The sequence below is a fragment of the Benincasa hispida genome, chromosome 12 (assembly GCF_009727055.1).
Source record: "Benincasa hispida cultivar B227 chromosome 12, ASM972705v1, whole genome shotgun sequence".
Classification (NCBI taxonomy): Eukaryota; Viridiplantae; Streptophyta; class Magnoliopsida; order Cucurbitales; family Cucurbitaceae; genus Benincasa; species Benincasa hispida.
This window is the reverse complement of record NC_052360.1, coordinates 59,185,414-59,201,034: the sequence shown is the minus strand read 5'-3', so window position 1 is coordinate 59,201,034 and position 15,621 is coordinate 59,185,414. Positions and strand designations below refer to the sequence as shown.

The 15,621-nt window shown below is 35.0% G+C and overlaps 2 protein-coding genes across 4 annotated transcripts; one reads left to right on the top strand and one right to left on the bottom strand.

Annotated features, from left to right (window-relative positions):
- The first annotated feature begins 366 nt into the window (after window positions 1-366).
- Window positions 367-7,557, top strand: LOC120067854 (beta-amylase 7-like). 2 transcript variants are annotated; one of them, XM_039019456.1, is made up of 12 exons: window positions 367-643; window positions 738-870; window positions 1,304-1,920; window positions 2,329-2,616; window positions 3,045-3,122; window positions 3,335-3,538; window positions 4,896-5,090; window positions 5,458-5,622; window positions 5,929-6,189; window positions 6,331-6,549; window positions 6,757-6,976; window positions 7,120-7,399. In XM_039019456.1, exons 3-12 carry the CDS (start codon window positions 1,483-1,485, stop codon window positions 7,146-7,148), a joined length of 2,097 nt encoding a protein of 698 aa, XP_038875384.1. In that variant the 5' UTR covers window positions 367-643; window positions 738-870; window positions 1,304-1,482; the 3' UTR covers window positions 7,149-7,399. The 2 variants fall into 2 exon arrangements, with proteins under 2 accessions (XP_038875384.1, XP_038875385.1); XM_039019457.1 differs by lacking the exons at window positions 367-643; window positions 738-870 and having other exon boundaries at window positions 1,750-1,920; window positions 2,289-2,616; window positions 7,120-7,557.
- A 932-nt stretch (window positions 7,558-8,489) lies between these two features.
- Window positions 8,490-14,952, bottom strand: LOC120067204. 2 transcript variants are annotated; one of them, XM_039018702.1, is made up of 6 exons: window positions 14,509-14,952; window positions 12,903-13,618; window positions 12,128-12,186; window positions 11,746-11,874; window positions 9,441-9,576; window positions 8,490-9,096 (listed from the first exon to the last, which is right to left on the bottom strand). In XM_039018702.1, the coding sequence occupies exons 2-6, from the start codon at window positions 13,605-13,607 to the stop codon at window positions 8,782-8,784; spliced, it is 1,344 nt and encodes a 447-aa protein (XP_038874630.1). In that variant the 5' UTR covers window positions 13,608-13,618; window positions 14,509-14,952; the 3' UTR covers window positions 8,490-8,781. The 2 variants fall into 2 exon arrangements, with proteins under 2 accessions (XP_038874630.1, XP_038874629.1); XM_039018701.1 differs by lacking the exon at window positions 14,509-14,952 and having other exon boundaries at window positions 12,903-14,492.
- Between the last annotated feature and the right edge of the window lie 669 nt (window positions 14,953-15,621).

The following is a 15,621-nucleotide window of genomic DNA, read 5'->3' as shown; positions in this document are numbered from 1 at the left end:
ATAAAAACCATATATCATCTCTCATTTCCATCAATATTAACATAGAGATAATTGAACATTTCCATTATATCATACTGGATAAATATCACTAATATATTATTAGAAATATACAATCTTTTATTTGTATATTTATAACTATTTAAAAAATACCTATGAATATCAAAATTTTATCCATATTTTAATAAATTTGACTGACATATAATATGCTAGTGACCAAGACATTTGTACTAAAAAACCGTTTCTAGTGTAGATAAATCTGTAAACCAAAAGCAATTAGAACGGTTCGGTCTGAGTTAAATGTAAAACCGAACCGTTAGCTCAATCCTACAAAACACGTGTGACCCACACGAAAACACGGTCATCCACTCGTTTCACGCTCACTCTGTTATAGACTTACACGCCTAATTCGTGTGTACTGCGTGCCAATTTTCCCAATTCTAAATCATCTTCACACGCGCGCGCGTGCGAAACCCTTCCCCTCGCATGCTCGCACGCTTGAGCATCAATCTCTCTCTCTCCTCTGTTGCCGGACCAATGAGTCGCCGGTGAATTCTCTAACACACGTTCCTTGATTCTTCTCCGGCCGGAGCCTGGCTGATCGACGGCAAATCGATTCCGGAGCACCTTACCTTTTGCCGGAAAGGTTTCGTCATCTCCGCGAGAAATTTTTATGGGTTTGTTGAAGATTTAGGTATGTGTTCATACGGATTTTATTTTTGAAGTAGTTGTTTTTGCAGAATTTGGTGCTGAGACTTGGAGGTGAAAATTTCGAAGAAATCAGCTGGTTTGAGGCTCTGCAAACGTAGTTGCTTTGTGCTGGTGTTGATAGGACTTGGTAAAGAAAAGAAGATGAAACATGACGTTCTTGAGGTACTGCAGTTTTCTTTTTTCCTTTCCCTCGTAGGCTTTCCGAGTTTTTCAGCCGGAATTTCAAGTTGCTTTTTAACTGGAAACACACTCTCGTGTACAGAATATATATACTCAGAAGTGAAATTTTTACAGTGTTTGTGGAGAATAGGATGAACATGGTACTCTTTTCGGATAGCGTCTTTTCAGATGAAGAGTTATTTTCTCTAGGGAAAAGATTTGAAGTTTCAACGTTCCAAGAACATTGAACTAGTTACTTGTTCTGTTTCGTTGATTTATTAAAGATGGCATATGTTGAATATTCATGTACTGACATGACCTAATGTTTGAGATCTTGCAACTCTAAAATGGTTCTGAATTTTTGTTGGATGATATTAAGTTTTATGTTAACAGTTTGACATGTGACTGTTAATATCGAGTTTCATTTTATTACCAGAGTACTCTTTCCTGCCAGCTTTCCAAAGAAGTCCTTGTACATAGTGGTAATGGTACCATATGGAGTGCATTATCTGGACATTAACTGTCGCTGGATTGAGAAATAGTGGATTTGCAGTATAATAATTGATCATAAATTAACTACGTCTAAGAGGTATATAATTTGGAGACAGCGTGATTATGGCAACGGATATGCAAAAATTGATAGGTACGAGTGAGGAAGATGATGAAGAAGATGTGGAGATGGATGTGAAAGAAGAGGATGATGAAGAAGATGATGGGGCGAGGCGGATTCATAGTTCATTAATGGTTGGGGATGATGGAGGAATGGTGTCAAGTGGTAGCAACAATAACCGCTTTGAACAGCACCAGGTACAAGAACAAGTGGGCACCCCTGGGGGTGGCCGTAGGTGTAGACCATTAGAAGAGAAAGAGAGAACAAAGTTGAGAGAGCGGCATCGAAGGGCAATCACTGCTAGGATCTTGGCAGGTCTTCGGCGACATGGTAATTATAATCTTAGAGTTAGGGCAGATATCAATGATGTGATTGCAGCCTTGGCTACTGAAGCTGGTTGGGTAGTTCTTCCAGATGGAACCACGTTTCCTTCAAGATCTCAGGTACTTGTTACTTGAGGTAGCCATTCCCTTCTTGGATATAATCGAATGATATTTTGTACACGATTTAAGTATAATCCAGCTCTATTGTGAAACATGTGCTTTAACTCTATTTCCCTCCTATGTAATGAACCTTTCAATTCTTTTAATGTTGAAGATGCATTGAAGAACTTATTACAAATAAACAATAATCATTAGATTTGGAAAATCAACCAGCAAAGGTAATCACCAATTCACAATGTTTTGTTTGTGAGCAGATTGTATTCATCAACTTTATACTCCTGTTACAGTTTTATGAAGGTTTACAAACATAGTGGTACCTAAATAGGCTTTGTCAACATTCCTTGTATATCACCTCTAACAAATTTCAGGAAATACCCAAATGGAAACATTTCTCTTCAACTTTTACAGGGCATCAAACCTGCTGGAGGAGGTTCTACTGCAGTAACTTCATCTTCTTCTCATATGGCGTCTCAACAAACTCCATCAACTTCCATTAGGGGAGTCAGTTGTGGCTTTAGGAGCTTGCCAGAATACAATGCATGTCGAATGAAAGGTGTTTTTTTGCCTAATTCTCCACCATATGATGCATCCCCAAATGCTAGATGTCAAAGTTCATCCCTGATGGGAGATGCCGGGGAACATTCAGCTGGTCATCCACTTATCAGTAGTTCAGTTGATGCTGTAGATGGAATGCAGGTAGTCAAATTGGTTGTTTCATTGTCCATCTCCAGGCTTGTTCTTGTTATTCTTACTCCTGCATTCAGACACTGATTGATCTCATGGATATACTTATTCCTCACTATGGCATGCACTGTAGTGGAGGCATGAATGTGACTGTGGTTGATGATGCCCAATAACCACCTCTTCCTTTTTTTTTTCTTTTTAATATTCTTGTAGTCGCTTATTCTTTCTCAATGAAAGTATTGCTCTTTATAAAGAAGAACAATAAATAAAATAAAATCATATCTCATTTTAAGCTACCTAAAGCATTTGATAACACTGATGAGCGCTTTGAACTCCTTATCATAAGTGCTGGCATGGATTAATTTTCATATATTTTAATAACAGTGAACATACATTCTGTAGAAATATATTGAAAATTGAATGGTATTTGTTCTTTGTAGATTGTTGACGCAACACCAAAATTACCTGAACGTGATTTTGCTGGGAGTCCTTACATTCCAGTTTATGTGATGCTGCCGGTAGGTGCCCCTTATTTTCTAACTGATTAAGTTGGATTGTGGTAAATCTATTTTCAGTACTTTAAGGTTCTGTTCCCTGTGAGTTCCTCAATTTTTCAGCCTTATGTTAGAAAGCATCTTTTGGTGTTGATAAAAATGGGGTCATTGTTGGATATTGTTAATACATCTTATTTTGGAGCTACTTATTTATTTGCCCCTTTTCTGCGTGATAGTTGGGTGTCATTAATATGAAGTGTGAGCTAGTTGATCCAGATGGGTTGCTTAAGCAGCTAAGGCTGCTGAAATCGGCAAATGTTGATGGAGTCATGGTTGATTGTTGGTGGGGGATAGTTGAAGCTCATTCTCCACAGGAATATAATTGGAATGGCTATAGGAGACTTTTTCAGATGGTGCATGAATTGAAGCTCAAGTTACAGGTGAAGTTATTGTCCGATGTCGCCTTGACTCTTTTGCTTTCACGTGTTCTCTCTTTATGGATAACATGATAGTTCTCTATCCAAAATCTTTTTTTGTTTTTTTGTGTCTCCTAATTGGGGTTCCGAACCTTACTCAAATACCAGTTACTTAAGTAAGGTAGGTTGCTCCTAAAAGCAAGAACGAGACAATTTTGCTCAGTCCTCTTTATAGTATTCATTTCAATAGTTTTTTTTTTTTTTTTTTTATAAATATTCTATTACATGTATTGCACTGCAGTTTAAAATTTAAAATTATGATTAAATTATTATGTAATTTTTATATTATTAATAGATAAAATAAATCTAACAATTATCAATACACTACACTACAACACAATACATAATTTTTCAAAACTAATTTGCATTTCATTTTATGATTTAATAACTTTGTTGAGCTATATGTTCTCCTACCCTAGGCTTCGTTTGGGGGCGTTGTAGCTTTTAAAATAATTGTTGTCAGTTTTGCTTTTTGAAAAATTAGTTGTGGGAGGAAGTAAAATAGCGTTTGGTAAATTTTATTTTTAAATTAGAACAATGAGTTACGGTGTTAGATAAATTAATTCTAAATTGACAATTTAATTATATGAACCAAAGTAGACTTATTATTTTTAATTATTTTCACATTGATAATTAATTTATAATTTTTTATAATATATATATATATATATTTTAAAATTTTATATGATTGGAATTTCAACTAATTTTGTTTAATCTAAATTATTTAATAAAAATTTAAGTAAAATAATCGTTATAGAAAAATGAATCAATTAAAATTAAAAACATATGTAAAAAATATATTAACATGGAAGAATATTATTATAATATATTTATTTAAATGGTTAAGAAATTAGCAGATTTTTAGAAAAGTTGAATCTAAAAGTTACTACTATCAGCTTTCACACATTAGTTATAATTTTAAAAGTGATTCTCTTAGATTATTTAATAATTTGATTTACCAAACAATAAAGGCGGTTAAGATTTTTCCAAAATCACTTCCTAGGTTGCAAACGCAATCCCAAACGGAGCCTTAGACGTATAAACTTGCACCAGGAAGGTTATATTTTGCGCTTGCAAGATACTTAGTATGTGGGATTTAGGCTATTGGAGATTGGGACGTTGTTGATATAAAAAGTTTCACCCACAGTGGATCACCTAGGTGGACTTTGGAAATTGGTAATAGATAACAATGCAATGAATTAAAATACATTTATTGGGTGTTGTTAGTTCCCCCTACTTTTAAGTAGTTTGATGTACTTTTGGAATTTTATTGTTAAAGTTTTTGTTAATTGAAATATGTCGTCTGGTTTATATAATTCAGGTTGTGCTGTCATTTCATGAATGTGGAGGCAATGTTGGTGATGATGTTTGTATTCCACTACCTCATTGGGTTGCTGAAATTGGTCGAAGTAATCCTGACATATTCTTTACTGATAGAGAGGGAAGACGCAATCCTGAATGTCTCTCATGGGGAGTTGACAAGGAGCGAGTGTTAAGAGGCCGGACAGGTCTTGAGGTAACATTAATTAAAGATTACCATGAGCTCATATTTAATTGTAAAGATATGAATTGAGCATCTTGAAATAAAAGAACTAAGTTTGTTTTCTGGGATGCTCAATTTCAGCTAGATTCATTACCATAATGAAGTGGAGGCATATTTTGGAAAAACTCATCACTTTGTAGTATGTCCTAGCATGCATGTTTTATCATTTATATTTTCTTTGGGCGTCTGTTGATCCAGTGTTATATGTGTCTGTCTCATCTTAATGTGAAACAGAAGGCTTTTATTGCCAAAGGCTCAACTAGGAATTTCCTTACTAGTCGTTACATAGATCAGCAGAATTTTCATGATGTTTAATTTCATTCATTGGGTGTACATATAGGTTTATTTTGACTACATGAGAAGCTTTCGTGTTGAATTTAATGATTTCTTCGAAGATGGTGTCATCACAACAATTGAAGTTGGTTTGGGACCATGTGGGGAGCTTAGATTTCCATCTTTTCCTGTTAAGCATGGCTGGAGATATCCTGGCATTGGTGAATTCCAGGTACCATTTGCACTATATAACATTATGAGATTTTCTTAAAATTATAACTAAAATTGCAATTTTATGGATTCTTACTGTTTTTTAAATCTTAAAATTATTGTTTGGAAATACGTCTCTTGACCCCACCAATTCCATCAAAACCGTATATCAACACAACAGATTGCCTGTTTTACTCTGGTAATTGAGAATGATCCTGATCATTTTAGACGCCTCCCTAACTTTATCTACGTTTTGTTGTAATAATATCCCATCCGCCTCCCAAATCGTTTGTTTAGTATTCTGATCTTAACAGTTTCTTCATTTCAGTGTTATGATCAGTATTTGTTGAAAAATTTGAGGAAAGCAGCAGAAGCAAGGGGACACTCCTTCTGGGGTAGAGGACCAGATAATGCAGGTTCCTACAGCTCTAGACCACATGAAACAGGTTTCTTTTGTGATGGAGGTGATTATGATGGCTACTACGGTAGGTTCTTCCTTAATTGGTACTCCAAAGTTTTAGTGGATCATGGTGATCGGATACTTTATCTGGCAAAGTTGGCTTTTGAAGGAACCCGTATTGTTGCTAAGGTAAGTGCACAACTACCAATAGTCTAGTTGGAAATATGTATTGTATATCTAGTAGCAAAATTGACTTAAGATGAAAATTTATTTGATTAATAAATAGCTTTGCTTGATTCACTCCACTGCTGTATTTTAATTGCTGAGCAGCTCTCAGGTATTCACTGGTGGTACAAGACAGCGAGCCATGCAGCTGAATTGACTGCTGGGTTCTATAACCCTTGCAATCGCGATGGTTATGCTGCAATTATGGCTATGCTGAAAAAGCATTCTGCTTCTTTGAACTTCACTTCTGCTGAGTTTCACATGTTACACCAGCGGGAAGATTTTGCAAATTCGCTGTCTGATCCCGAGGCAGTAGTCTGGCAAGTAAGAACATAATATTGGACTTGAATTTTCTAATACCGCTTGCATGCCTTATTTTATGCCTGTATTGTATGCATACCAGGAGAAACCATAGTTCAAAATTTGTTTAGATTCTGTAGTATAATACCCATTACTGGATGACTATGCCCCTTCGACACTTCCTCACTCCCTACATTTTCTGCTTTCTGAAATTGTTCGCCAACGATCCAGGTGACGAATGCTGCATGGGACGTTGGCGTAGAAGTTTTAAGTGAGAATCCTCTTCCTTTCCTCGACAGAGTAGGTTATAACAAGATATTGGATAACGCCAAGCCCTTGGCTGATCCGGATGGGAGATATTTGTCGTCCTTTATCTATCACAGACTCAGTCCACTTCTCTTAGAAAGACAAAACTTTATGGAGTTCGAACGATTTGTCAAGAGAATGCATGGTAAAGCTCTCGGTCGCTACTTCTCTTCCTGAAATCATATCCTTCAGCAATATCCATTATTTAACATGTACATAAAAGAAAATAAATTCAGAACACTGCAACTGTTAATCTGCCATTGACAGATATGTCATTGTCAAATGCAGGAGAAGCTGTTCATGATCTCCAGGTATAGCCAGCAAGAAGTTGTATAATTCATCTCTCAACAAATATTGGGAGTTGTCAATATATTGCAGATCAGGGTAATTAATATTTTATTAGTTTCCAATTAAAAATTATAGATATTGAGTCCATATTTATTGTCAATTAGATGTAGCTGTTGCAATGATATGATTAAACAGCACTTGTAAAAGGTATTCTATGCATTAATATTGAAATCCCTTTTACAATGGATGCAAGAGGTTATTTATTTGGCACAAACACCAACCAAACTGTCTTTGAATCCCTTAAGGTGTAGGTTGCAGCTTCTTGCTAGCCTTTTCAGAGATTCTGGATTAGTTTTGGCTTTGTAGAGGATGCAATTACATGTGAACAGAAATGTCTTTTGGGAATGAATATTTGGACACAAAGCCCTTCCAATTTCTCCTCTCAAGTCTCCTCTTTGTAAAATGACCATAGCAATTTTGGGCTTTTGTGCTTAGAGTCAATATAATGACATGTTTGGGAGTAATCCTAAAATGGTTAAAATCATTTTTGTTATTTTCAAAATCACACGAAAAATGCTTTTTAACCATTCAAAATTTTAACCATTCAAAATCAATATTAACAGTATGAAAAATGCATTTAAAAGTGTAAAATTAAACATTAAATTGAGTAGAGTGATTAAGGGTATGTTTCGAAATGATTTTAAACATGACAAATGTAATTTTAACTTATTCAAAATCACTCTTGAACATACCTTGATTAGGTAAATATCAAATTTTTTTCTCGCATAAATTCATTTCTTTCATTTCTTTTATGTTTCGAGGCGAAAAAAATATATGTGCTAGGCATCCAAGAGAGTGGAAAATCTTTAAAATTGGATTATATTTTGTTTTTTGCTTTGTTACTTTTAAAAATTAGATAAACTTTCATTCTGGCTTTTAATCATTTCCAAAAACATGTTCAGTAAATTAGAAAGGTAATGAACAGTAAACAAATTAAACATTTAATTATTTTTTAAAAAAAGAATATCATACAGATAAAATTTCTACCACTTCAGTTGTATTTTTCATTCCTTGACATAAAAGAAACGCGTTTAAAATTTATGTAACATTTATATATCATTTGTTTAGACATGTCAAATGGCGAATGAAAGGGTATATACTAACAAATTACATGAAAATTTTCCAATAGATAAAATGCTTAGGTGTCAAATTCCAACATAATGGTATATTAATTAATTGAATGGAAGATTAGACTTTGGAGATTTATTTTGAAAATTGAAGAAATAATGTTTTGACCAATGGGAAGAAAAGTTGGTTGAAATAACAAAAAAGAGTACTAAAACAGATTACAGCAAAACATGTCAAGAATATTCTCGAAATTTATATTTATGAATGTGAAATCTTATTCACTAATATAAAATAATAAATGATAATAATGAAATAAAATCCCAGTTTACCACAAGGCCATTTCTACACTATGGCTATTGCTTGCCAAATGAAGCAAAGCAACAAAGAACCCAAATTTTTTTTAAAAAAGATACTCTATCTGTGCTATTCTGGGAACAAATAAAGCTATCTACTAAATCTCTGTTTCTTTTTACAGTCAAAGAATGGTACTTCCAGTTCCTACTTCCCACATAAGAATTCAGAATTCTGTAATGCTTATGACTTTTTGAACACCATTTGACCAGACTGATCCTCATCGAAAAACCGTTTTATGAATTTATCCCAACTATCCCTTTGTTTTGTCGATGATGCTACCGATGCATCTTTGATTGATTGGCTAGAATTCTCACCTTCTTCCAATTCATTGAATGTTCCATAGGAGAGTGGCAAGTTCTCATCAGGGATTTCCAATGCAGCAGCTCGCTCGAGGGCTGCCTTGTACTCTTCACCATGTCCTCGTGCCACTGAAGCCTGCCGTTGCATCCTCTGCTGCACTGGGATTTCTAAGGCTTTATCATTCTCCATCATGATCTGGGGAGAGGAAAAACATAATATTTTTCAACCCATTTTAATTTCTGCAATTCTCTACCAAAACTTGTATGAATCATCAGAATACTTGTGTAGTGGCAAACATCTAGCTTGTTCACTCAATGTCGAATCAACTGTAAGCAGAAGCTTTTGGCATGAAGAACTAGTGAATATTAATCAATATATAAATTAATTTCGTGATAAGAACGTGGCTGGGAACCTTTGGCAGTTATCGTTCATAACTTGTAAAGATAATCTTCTTGTATTACTTTATTGAGAAAAGCAATCTCATGGAACTTTACTACTGAAGCAGAGACAAATAAGGAGAGAGAAGTTGGGTGACTTACATCAAGAGCCTTCTGAGACTCTCTCTCTATCCAGATAATAGCATGGTCTGAAGTAGCATTGCAAGAAAGGACTAAATGCTCAAACCTCTTATCTACAGGCACTGCTGTCTTTACAACTGGAGGAAATCTTCCAATCCTGCAAATTGATAAAGTAAATAAGAAACTATTCCACTGAAAAAAAAAGCTCGGACACAAAAGAGAGATGAGCAATCTCCCAATATGCTAAACATTCCAAAATAAAATAAATAAAAATAGCGTTCCAAGCAACAGAAATCTAAGTAGGACTATAATCACAAAATTCAAAAACACAACCATGGAAGCAGGAAATCCAATGAGATCACAACCCCCCCCCCCACCAAAAAAAAAATCTATCATCCTTCTAGAAGATTCTGATAGGGCTTCCTTCCCAAAAGGAAATGCATATCATACAGTACAAAGGAAAGCAGACTTTAGAGAGGTCTCGAACTCTTCCAAATCACTCAGGTCTTCTGCTAGCTTCTCTCCACTTTTTCCCTTTATTACATTGCCTCACAAGTCACAATTCATAACAGAAATATGAAAGGTGGAGCTTGCTAATTCTAACTACCGGGGCTCTACGACACTCGGTAATTGTTACATTGCCTTTCTAGCATAAGTCAACAAGCCGCAAGTATATCCGCATTACAACCTATCAGGTTCTGTTTTTCCTACTCAAAGGGAAGCTGCTCGTTCCACTAGACATCAGCCATATCTCAGCATGAATTTACATGCAAAAGTTGAATTACATTCTGAATACAATTTCTATAAAAACATCAACCAACTCCTAAAGCATATAGCAACCTCATCGGCAATTATGGTGGTCTTGTTGATGATCCTCCACGTATTTCATATGTATCTCACTAGTGGGTTTTAAAAACCTTGTGAATTGGATGGGTTGTGTGAGTGAACGATCAAGGACAGAATCACCAAAATAAAACTTCGGATTCCCACATCTCGAACTCAAGACACAAGGTGTCAGAGTTGCACCTTTTAACTAACTACGCTAACCTTATGCTTCGCTAAGCTATCTAGAGTTTATTACATTTCTACAATTGACCGATTCGGTGTAATGTGATCTGTTTAGTGTTTTTAAAAGTTCAAGGTGCAATAAAGTGCAAAAGTTTCAGGGGCTTAAGCATAAGGCGGAGAGAGGGGGGAGGGGGGAAGCGTAAAATTTTCTTGTGAGCGCACTATATATAAGTACTACATTAAAAAGAGACAGCAAAGTTGAAATGGTAATATATATATAATAATAATAATAATAAAAAAAAAAACACACACAAGAAATTTTGTATTTAGGATTAGTAAATTTGATCTTTTTAGTTAATAAAAATGGAAAAACTCTAATTATTACTATTTTTTAAAAATAATGAAAAAGCCCCGAGCATTGGGGCTTCACAAAAGGAGAGCACCCACCTTATTTTGTGAAAAGGTGAGAGAGCTTTTTTAAAACATAGGCTCTGCTATTTGTTAGACCCAAACCCAACCTAAAAGTTTCAGTTATTTAAATTTTCAAACCAAAACCGCCAAACTGACCGGTTTCGACCCAACTCGACAATCAGTTTCAGTCGGTTTAAGCAATTTTTTTCGGTTTTTCCTTGCACCCCTATCAGCAAAGGGCAAGCTGTACAAATATATATATAGACATATTGACTTCAGTTCAAGGTGGTAGATTTTGGCCTTGCAGACGCCATTCACTGTAGTTGCTCAAGAACAAATACGGACGTAAATAGTTAGCATGTGATGCACCCCTTCTAGGATTCCTATACTCAAACAATTAGCATGTGCACCACTCCTAAGAGAACATGTTAGATAACTATTAGACACAAAATTGAAAGTTTAAGGACTTATTTGATACTTTTCAAAGTTCGCAGGCCTATTAAACACAAACATGAAAATTTAGGGCCAAATCCACATTTATAAACCATAAAAATAGCATATTTAACAAAGTTTTGATATTTTCTTAATGTAATTTTGTATTTTAAAATTTTAAATTCAAATATAAATACACTAAAAACATAAAAATGTTGTTTTTGAAATTTCTACTATTGGAACCACATAATACAAAATATTGTTCAAAACCAAATTTGCCAAATGGATATTTGTTAAATCCATTTAACTCCATGAATCTGAAAACATAAAACGGAACTCAAAACCAAATTGTATATCAAACGGACCCTAAGAGTTCCCTAACTAGTTAGAAAAAGTATCACCACGCCACCAAGTGAGAAATCGTCCCTAATTGAATTAACTTTGAACTTCTTGAATTTAATAAAGCCTTCCTTACCTAAAGGGTTTTCGCTCAACAATGTGATAAAGACGACCGGGAGCATACAGCCGTCTTGGATCCTTGAGCATCTTCTCCTCCATCGTGCATGTATCCTTCAAGCACATCACGCATAATAAACATGGTAGGCTGTTCAAATAAGGATACTCATTATGATGTAAAAGATCCAGGACATAACAAGTGAAAGTGCTCAACTTCACTGGCTAGAAAGAAGCTTGAACAAATGCCTACCAAACCTTCCTCCAAATGTCCAATATTAGACAATTATTTTTTTTTTCTCAAGTTCTTTTTTATAATCGGTACGGTCATGCTTATTGAAACATAGATGTAAGGGCCCTTATAAAAAAAAATTCAAAAGGTGCTGACAAAATTGTACTTTTACCAGACAAGTGATTTGAATACATCTTCCAAAGCTGTAGTGGTCCGAGGTAAGAAATCATCCTGGTACATCAGAACAATGCACATTGCCCATAATCACTTAATTGCAAGAGTAAAGAATAAATGGAGAACTATTGCTTTCAAGAGAATAAACTTGGGCTTGAAAAAATAGGCAACAAAACTACACTATCATCTTACGTCTGCAAGTGCAGAAGTAATACGCAACATGTAAACTTAATCATCAAGCATAGAAATGTGCTGCTTTGCATAGGACTCATCTTCAGACCAGTCCTGAAATTTCAAACATTGTTTCTCTGAAAATATTACAGAAAGTACCTCCTCCCCTGTTTGTTGATTTTAATACCCACCTTCCCTCCCTTTTATAGTTTTGTACCATCAATGAAATAGTTCTTACAAAAAACAGAAAAGTTATGTTGGTTAGTTTCAGAAAGCATTTCCAATATTGAATATTGATGCATTTCCATTATTTTATATTAACTATACAGTACATCTTCCCAATTATGAAAAGCTTTGAATATGATATGTTAAAAAGTACAGAGTCCACGGATACAATCCCTTATGTACAACATATCCAATATAGTCATAACTGAATTTAACCACAAGTCTAGGCTGCATCTATCTAGTTTACTTCAATTCAATATGTAGCCCACAAAATATACCAAAATGAGCTTAATATAACACCTCAAAGAACTTAAGCCTATGAGTTATAATCATTCAGAGAAAACAAGTTTCTTTGCAGCCATATTTGATGACTCTACCTGGAGTACTACAGAATTGATCACGTCCGCATATCTCACTGCCAAATTTAGTGACATACACCGAGGAGGAGCAATAGCAAAGCATCTGATCCTCTTCCTCTGAATGTTCCCCAATCTATCCTGTTTCTGCAGTGCAATTATTGTCAATAATGACACTACTCCAGCCCCTAGGGAATGCCCAACAAATGTCAAGGTGTAACCTGGATTCTTTTCAACCAGTTCTCTTAAAACCTCACACTCGGCTTCAAAAATCCATACTGCTGCCTTCAAAAGACCATTGTGTACATACCCACCACAAAACTTTGTCTGTCCAAGTTTGTTATCTAGCAGAACTGCATAATCACTTTCTTTTGCCAAATTAAGTCCTCTAACTCCCAAGACTACATCACCGTGATCATGATCAAGGTAAATCATATATGGGGAAACACGACCAAGAGTTTCTTCATAATCCTTTCGTAGTAGTACCCAATCAGGATTAATGCCATAACCACCTGGCGGAGCCCAAAGTGGGTTCCGGAGATCATCTTCATATACAGATAGAATTAATCGACAATACCGAGGAATAGGTTCAAATTCCTCAGTCGTGGCCAGGCTCCAGTTTTCACTTTCATGGCCAGCATTATAGAGAAACTTCAACCACAACCAACGAGCACATGCTATACAGTAGACACCTTCCGCGACGGGAATACAACAGGCCAGTGACATAGAAAACGAGGCTAGGAACACAGGAAGTTATCAGAATCAGATACATTCAAATATGAAAGTTTAAAAAGCTCAACTCACAAAGAAGGATAATATCCAGGTGTCGTGAAAGGAAGAAAAACTCAATTTGGAAACCCGAAAGCAGTATAACTTTTAACAGAAAAGAAGGGTGTTTAAGAGTTAAGACAGGAAGTGAACAAATTCAACTGGCTCTAAGACTTCCTGAGATTCTGAAGGAATAGTATACCTACTAAAACATCCAGTAATAAAAATATTACAACATGGAGAATAAAAAGTGAAATTTAGAAGGGGAAAAGAAAGGATCAGAGATTTTCAAATCTTCCCAGAACACTAAAATTGGCCAAAACAAACTCAGATATAACAAAGAAACCTACTTGAAGAGAGGACTGAAAGAATTCCTCTCGAACTCGCAAGTGATAAAACCTTACACAGTCAGCAAAATTTTTTAATCGAAGAAAGGCTAGCATCTGAAGGGGGGATGGTAAAGTGAAAGAACAAAACCATATAAAAATCAGCAGCCTAAAGCCAACAAGAAAGAGAGAACCCACAACCCATCAAAGAAGAACAACTGGGAAACCCTAAATCATCACATCACTAAACTGCTCATTCAGCCATCAAAAAATTCAAAAACTCAAAGGAGTATAAGCAGAGACAAAAAATGGGGGAAATATTGACATCCAAGGAAAGATAAATTTTCCCAAGCTATAAAAGTTGCATCCTCACAACACAGTTGTGAACAGAGTTGCATTTAGATTAAGTAACGATAATAGACAATAAAATGATTATTCAATAGTAAGAGACAGAAAGACAATAGGTGGAAACCGTTGTCTAGTGAGAAAAAACAACAGTGAGCAGAGAAAGACAGTGGGAAAAGCAAGTATACCTGCTACAGCCAAGGCCAGTCAAACCCATTTCACCGATGAAATCAAGCATCTACCATAAGAAATACGAAGATTCCACGAGTTTCGCATAATTAATTAATTTATTAGAATTAGGAGCGAGAATTATTGACAGAATTGATCGCAATGATGGGGATTTCTGTAGTTGGGGGACCAATTTTGGGCCCGATTCATCGCTAAAATGAACTCGACCGATGCAATTGAAGTCGATGACAAATTCTTCGAAGGCCCATTTCTTCTTTACATCGATCTTATTCTTAGGTCCCTTTCGAAACGGCAAGAACCTCGATTGTCTGCTTCTACAGAAAAGCGCAGCAGATCATCGAAAGGATTTCGCTTTGGTTTATGATTTTGGTATTGGCCTCTTGGGGATTCGTACAAAGGCAAAAAGAGAAACTTCCAAAAAAGAGGGATCAAGTTTTGTATTTGAATTTGGATTTCTTTCGCAATTTTCACTAAATTTAGAACTTACTTAGAGAGATTCGAATACCTCCGCATTGCTTTAACATTTTAAATTTAATATTTTGTAAGAAAAAATGCACTTTTAATATCAAAGAATTGAGTTTGATGTTTATTTGCTAGAATTTATAAGAGAGAATTTTTAAGTCATTTAATTTTGTAGAATGATTCTAAAGGGTTGTTTATGTAATTTGACCATTTGTTACACTAACATATGTGGCCATAAAACATACTAAATGGCTTTGATGTTGTGTTGATGTTTGACTTAAGTGAAAAAAAAAATGCTTAGTCTCTACTATTATTTTATTGTTAACTTTTTTTAAAAAAATAATTTGTATTAGAATTCACTTAATAAAATTTAGGTTTAAATCCTATTTTGATATCTGAACCTTGATACTTGTTTTATTTTGATCTCTAAATTTTTGAAAACGTCTATTCTAGTTCCTAAACTTTTAAAAAGTGTTTATTTTGGTCTCTATACTGAAATTCCATTAACTCTTAATCAAAATGATGAGATAGTTTGTATTTTTAGGCCAAATAAGTTAATCATGCTAAAAAATGTACGGTTTCAATTTTGAGTTAGTTGGTAAGTGATTTTTTGGAGAACTCAAAAGTCATTTTGTGTTCAAGATTTTGGC

Excerpts from the sequence above, each read along its gene's own strand:
- LOC120067204 (XM_039018702.1), bottom strand. The coding sequence starts at position 13,607 with ATGTCACTGGCCTGTTGTATTCCCGTCGCGGAAGGTGTCTACTGTATA. Across the intron at positions 11,875-12,127 it reads GTATTCAAATCACTTGTCTG|CCTACCATGTTTATTATGCG; the intron begins GTAAAAGTACAA and ends TTATTTGAACAG. Across the intron at positions 9,097-9,440 it reads AGTCTCAGAAGGCTCTTGAT|ATCATGATGGAGAATGATAA; the intron begins GTAAGTCACCCA and ends TCCTCTCCCCAG.
- LOC120067854 (XM_039019456.1), top strand. The coding sequence starts at position 1,483 with ATGGCAACGGATATGCAAAAATTGATAGGTACGAGTGAGGAAGATGAT. Across the intron at positions 2,617-3,044 it reads ATGCTGTAGATGGAATGCAG|ATTGTTGACGCAACACCAAA; the intron begins GTAGTCAAATTG and ends TGTTCTTTGTAG. Across the intron at positions 6,190-6,330 it reads GAACCCGTATTGTTGCTAAG|CTCTCAGGTATTCACTGGTG; the intron begins GTAAGTGCACAA and ends ATTGCTGAGCAG.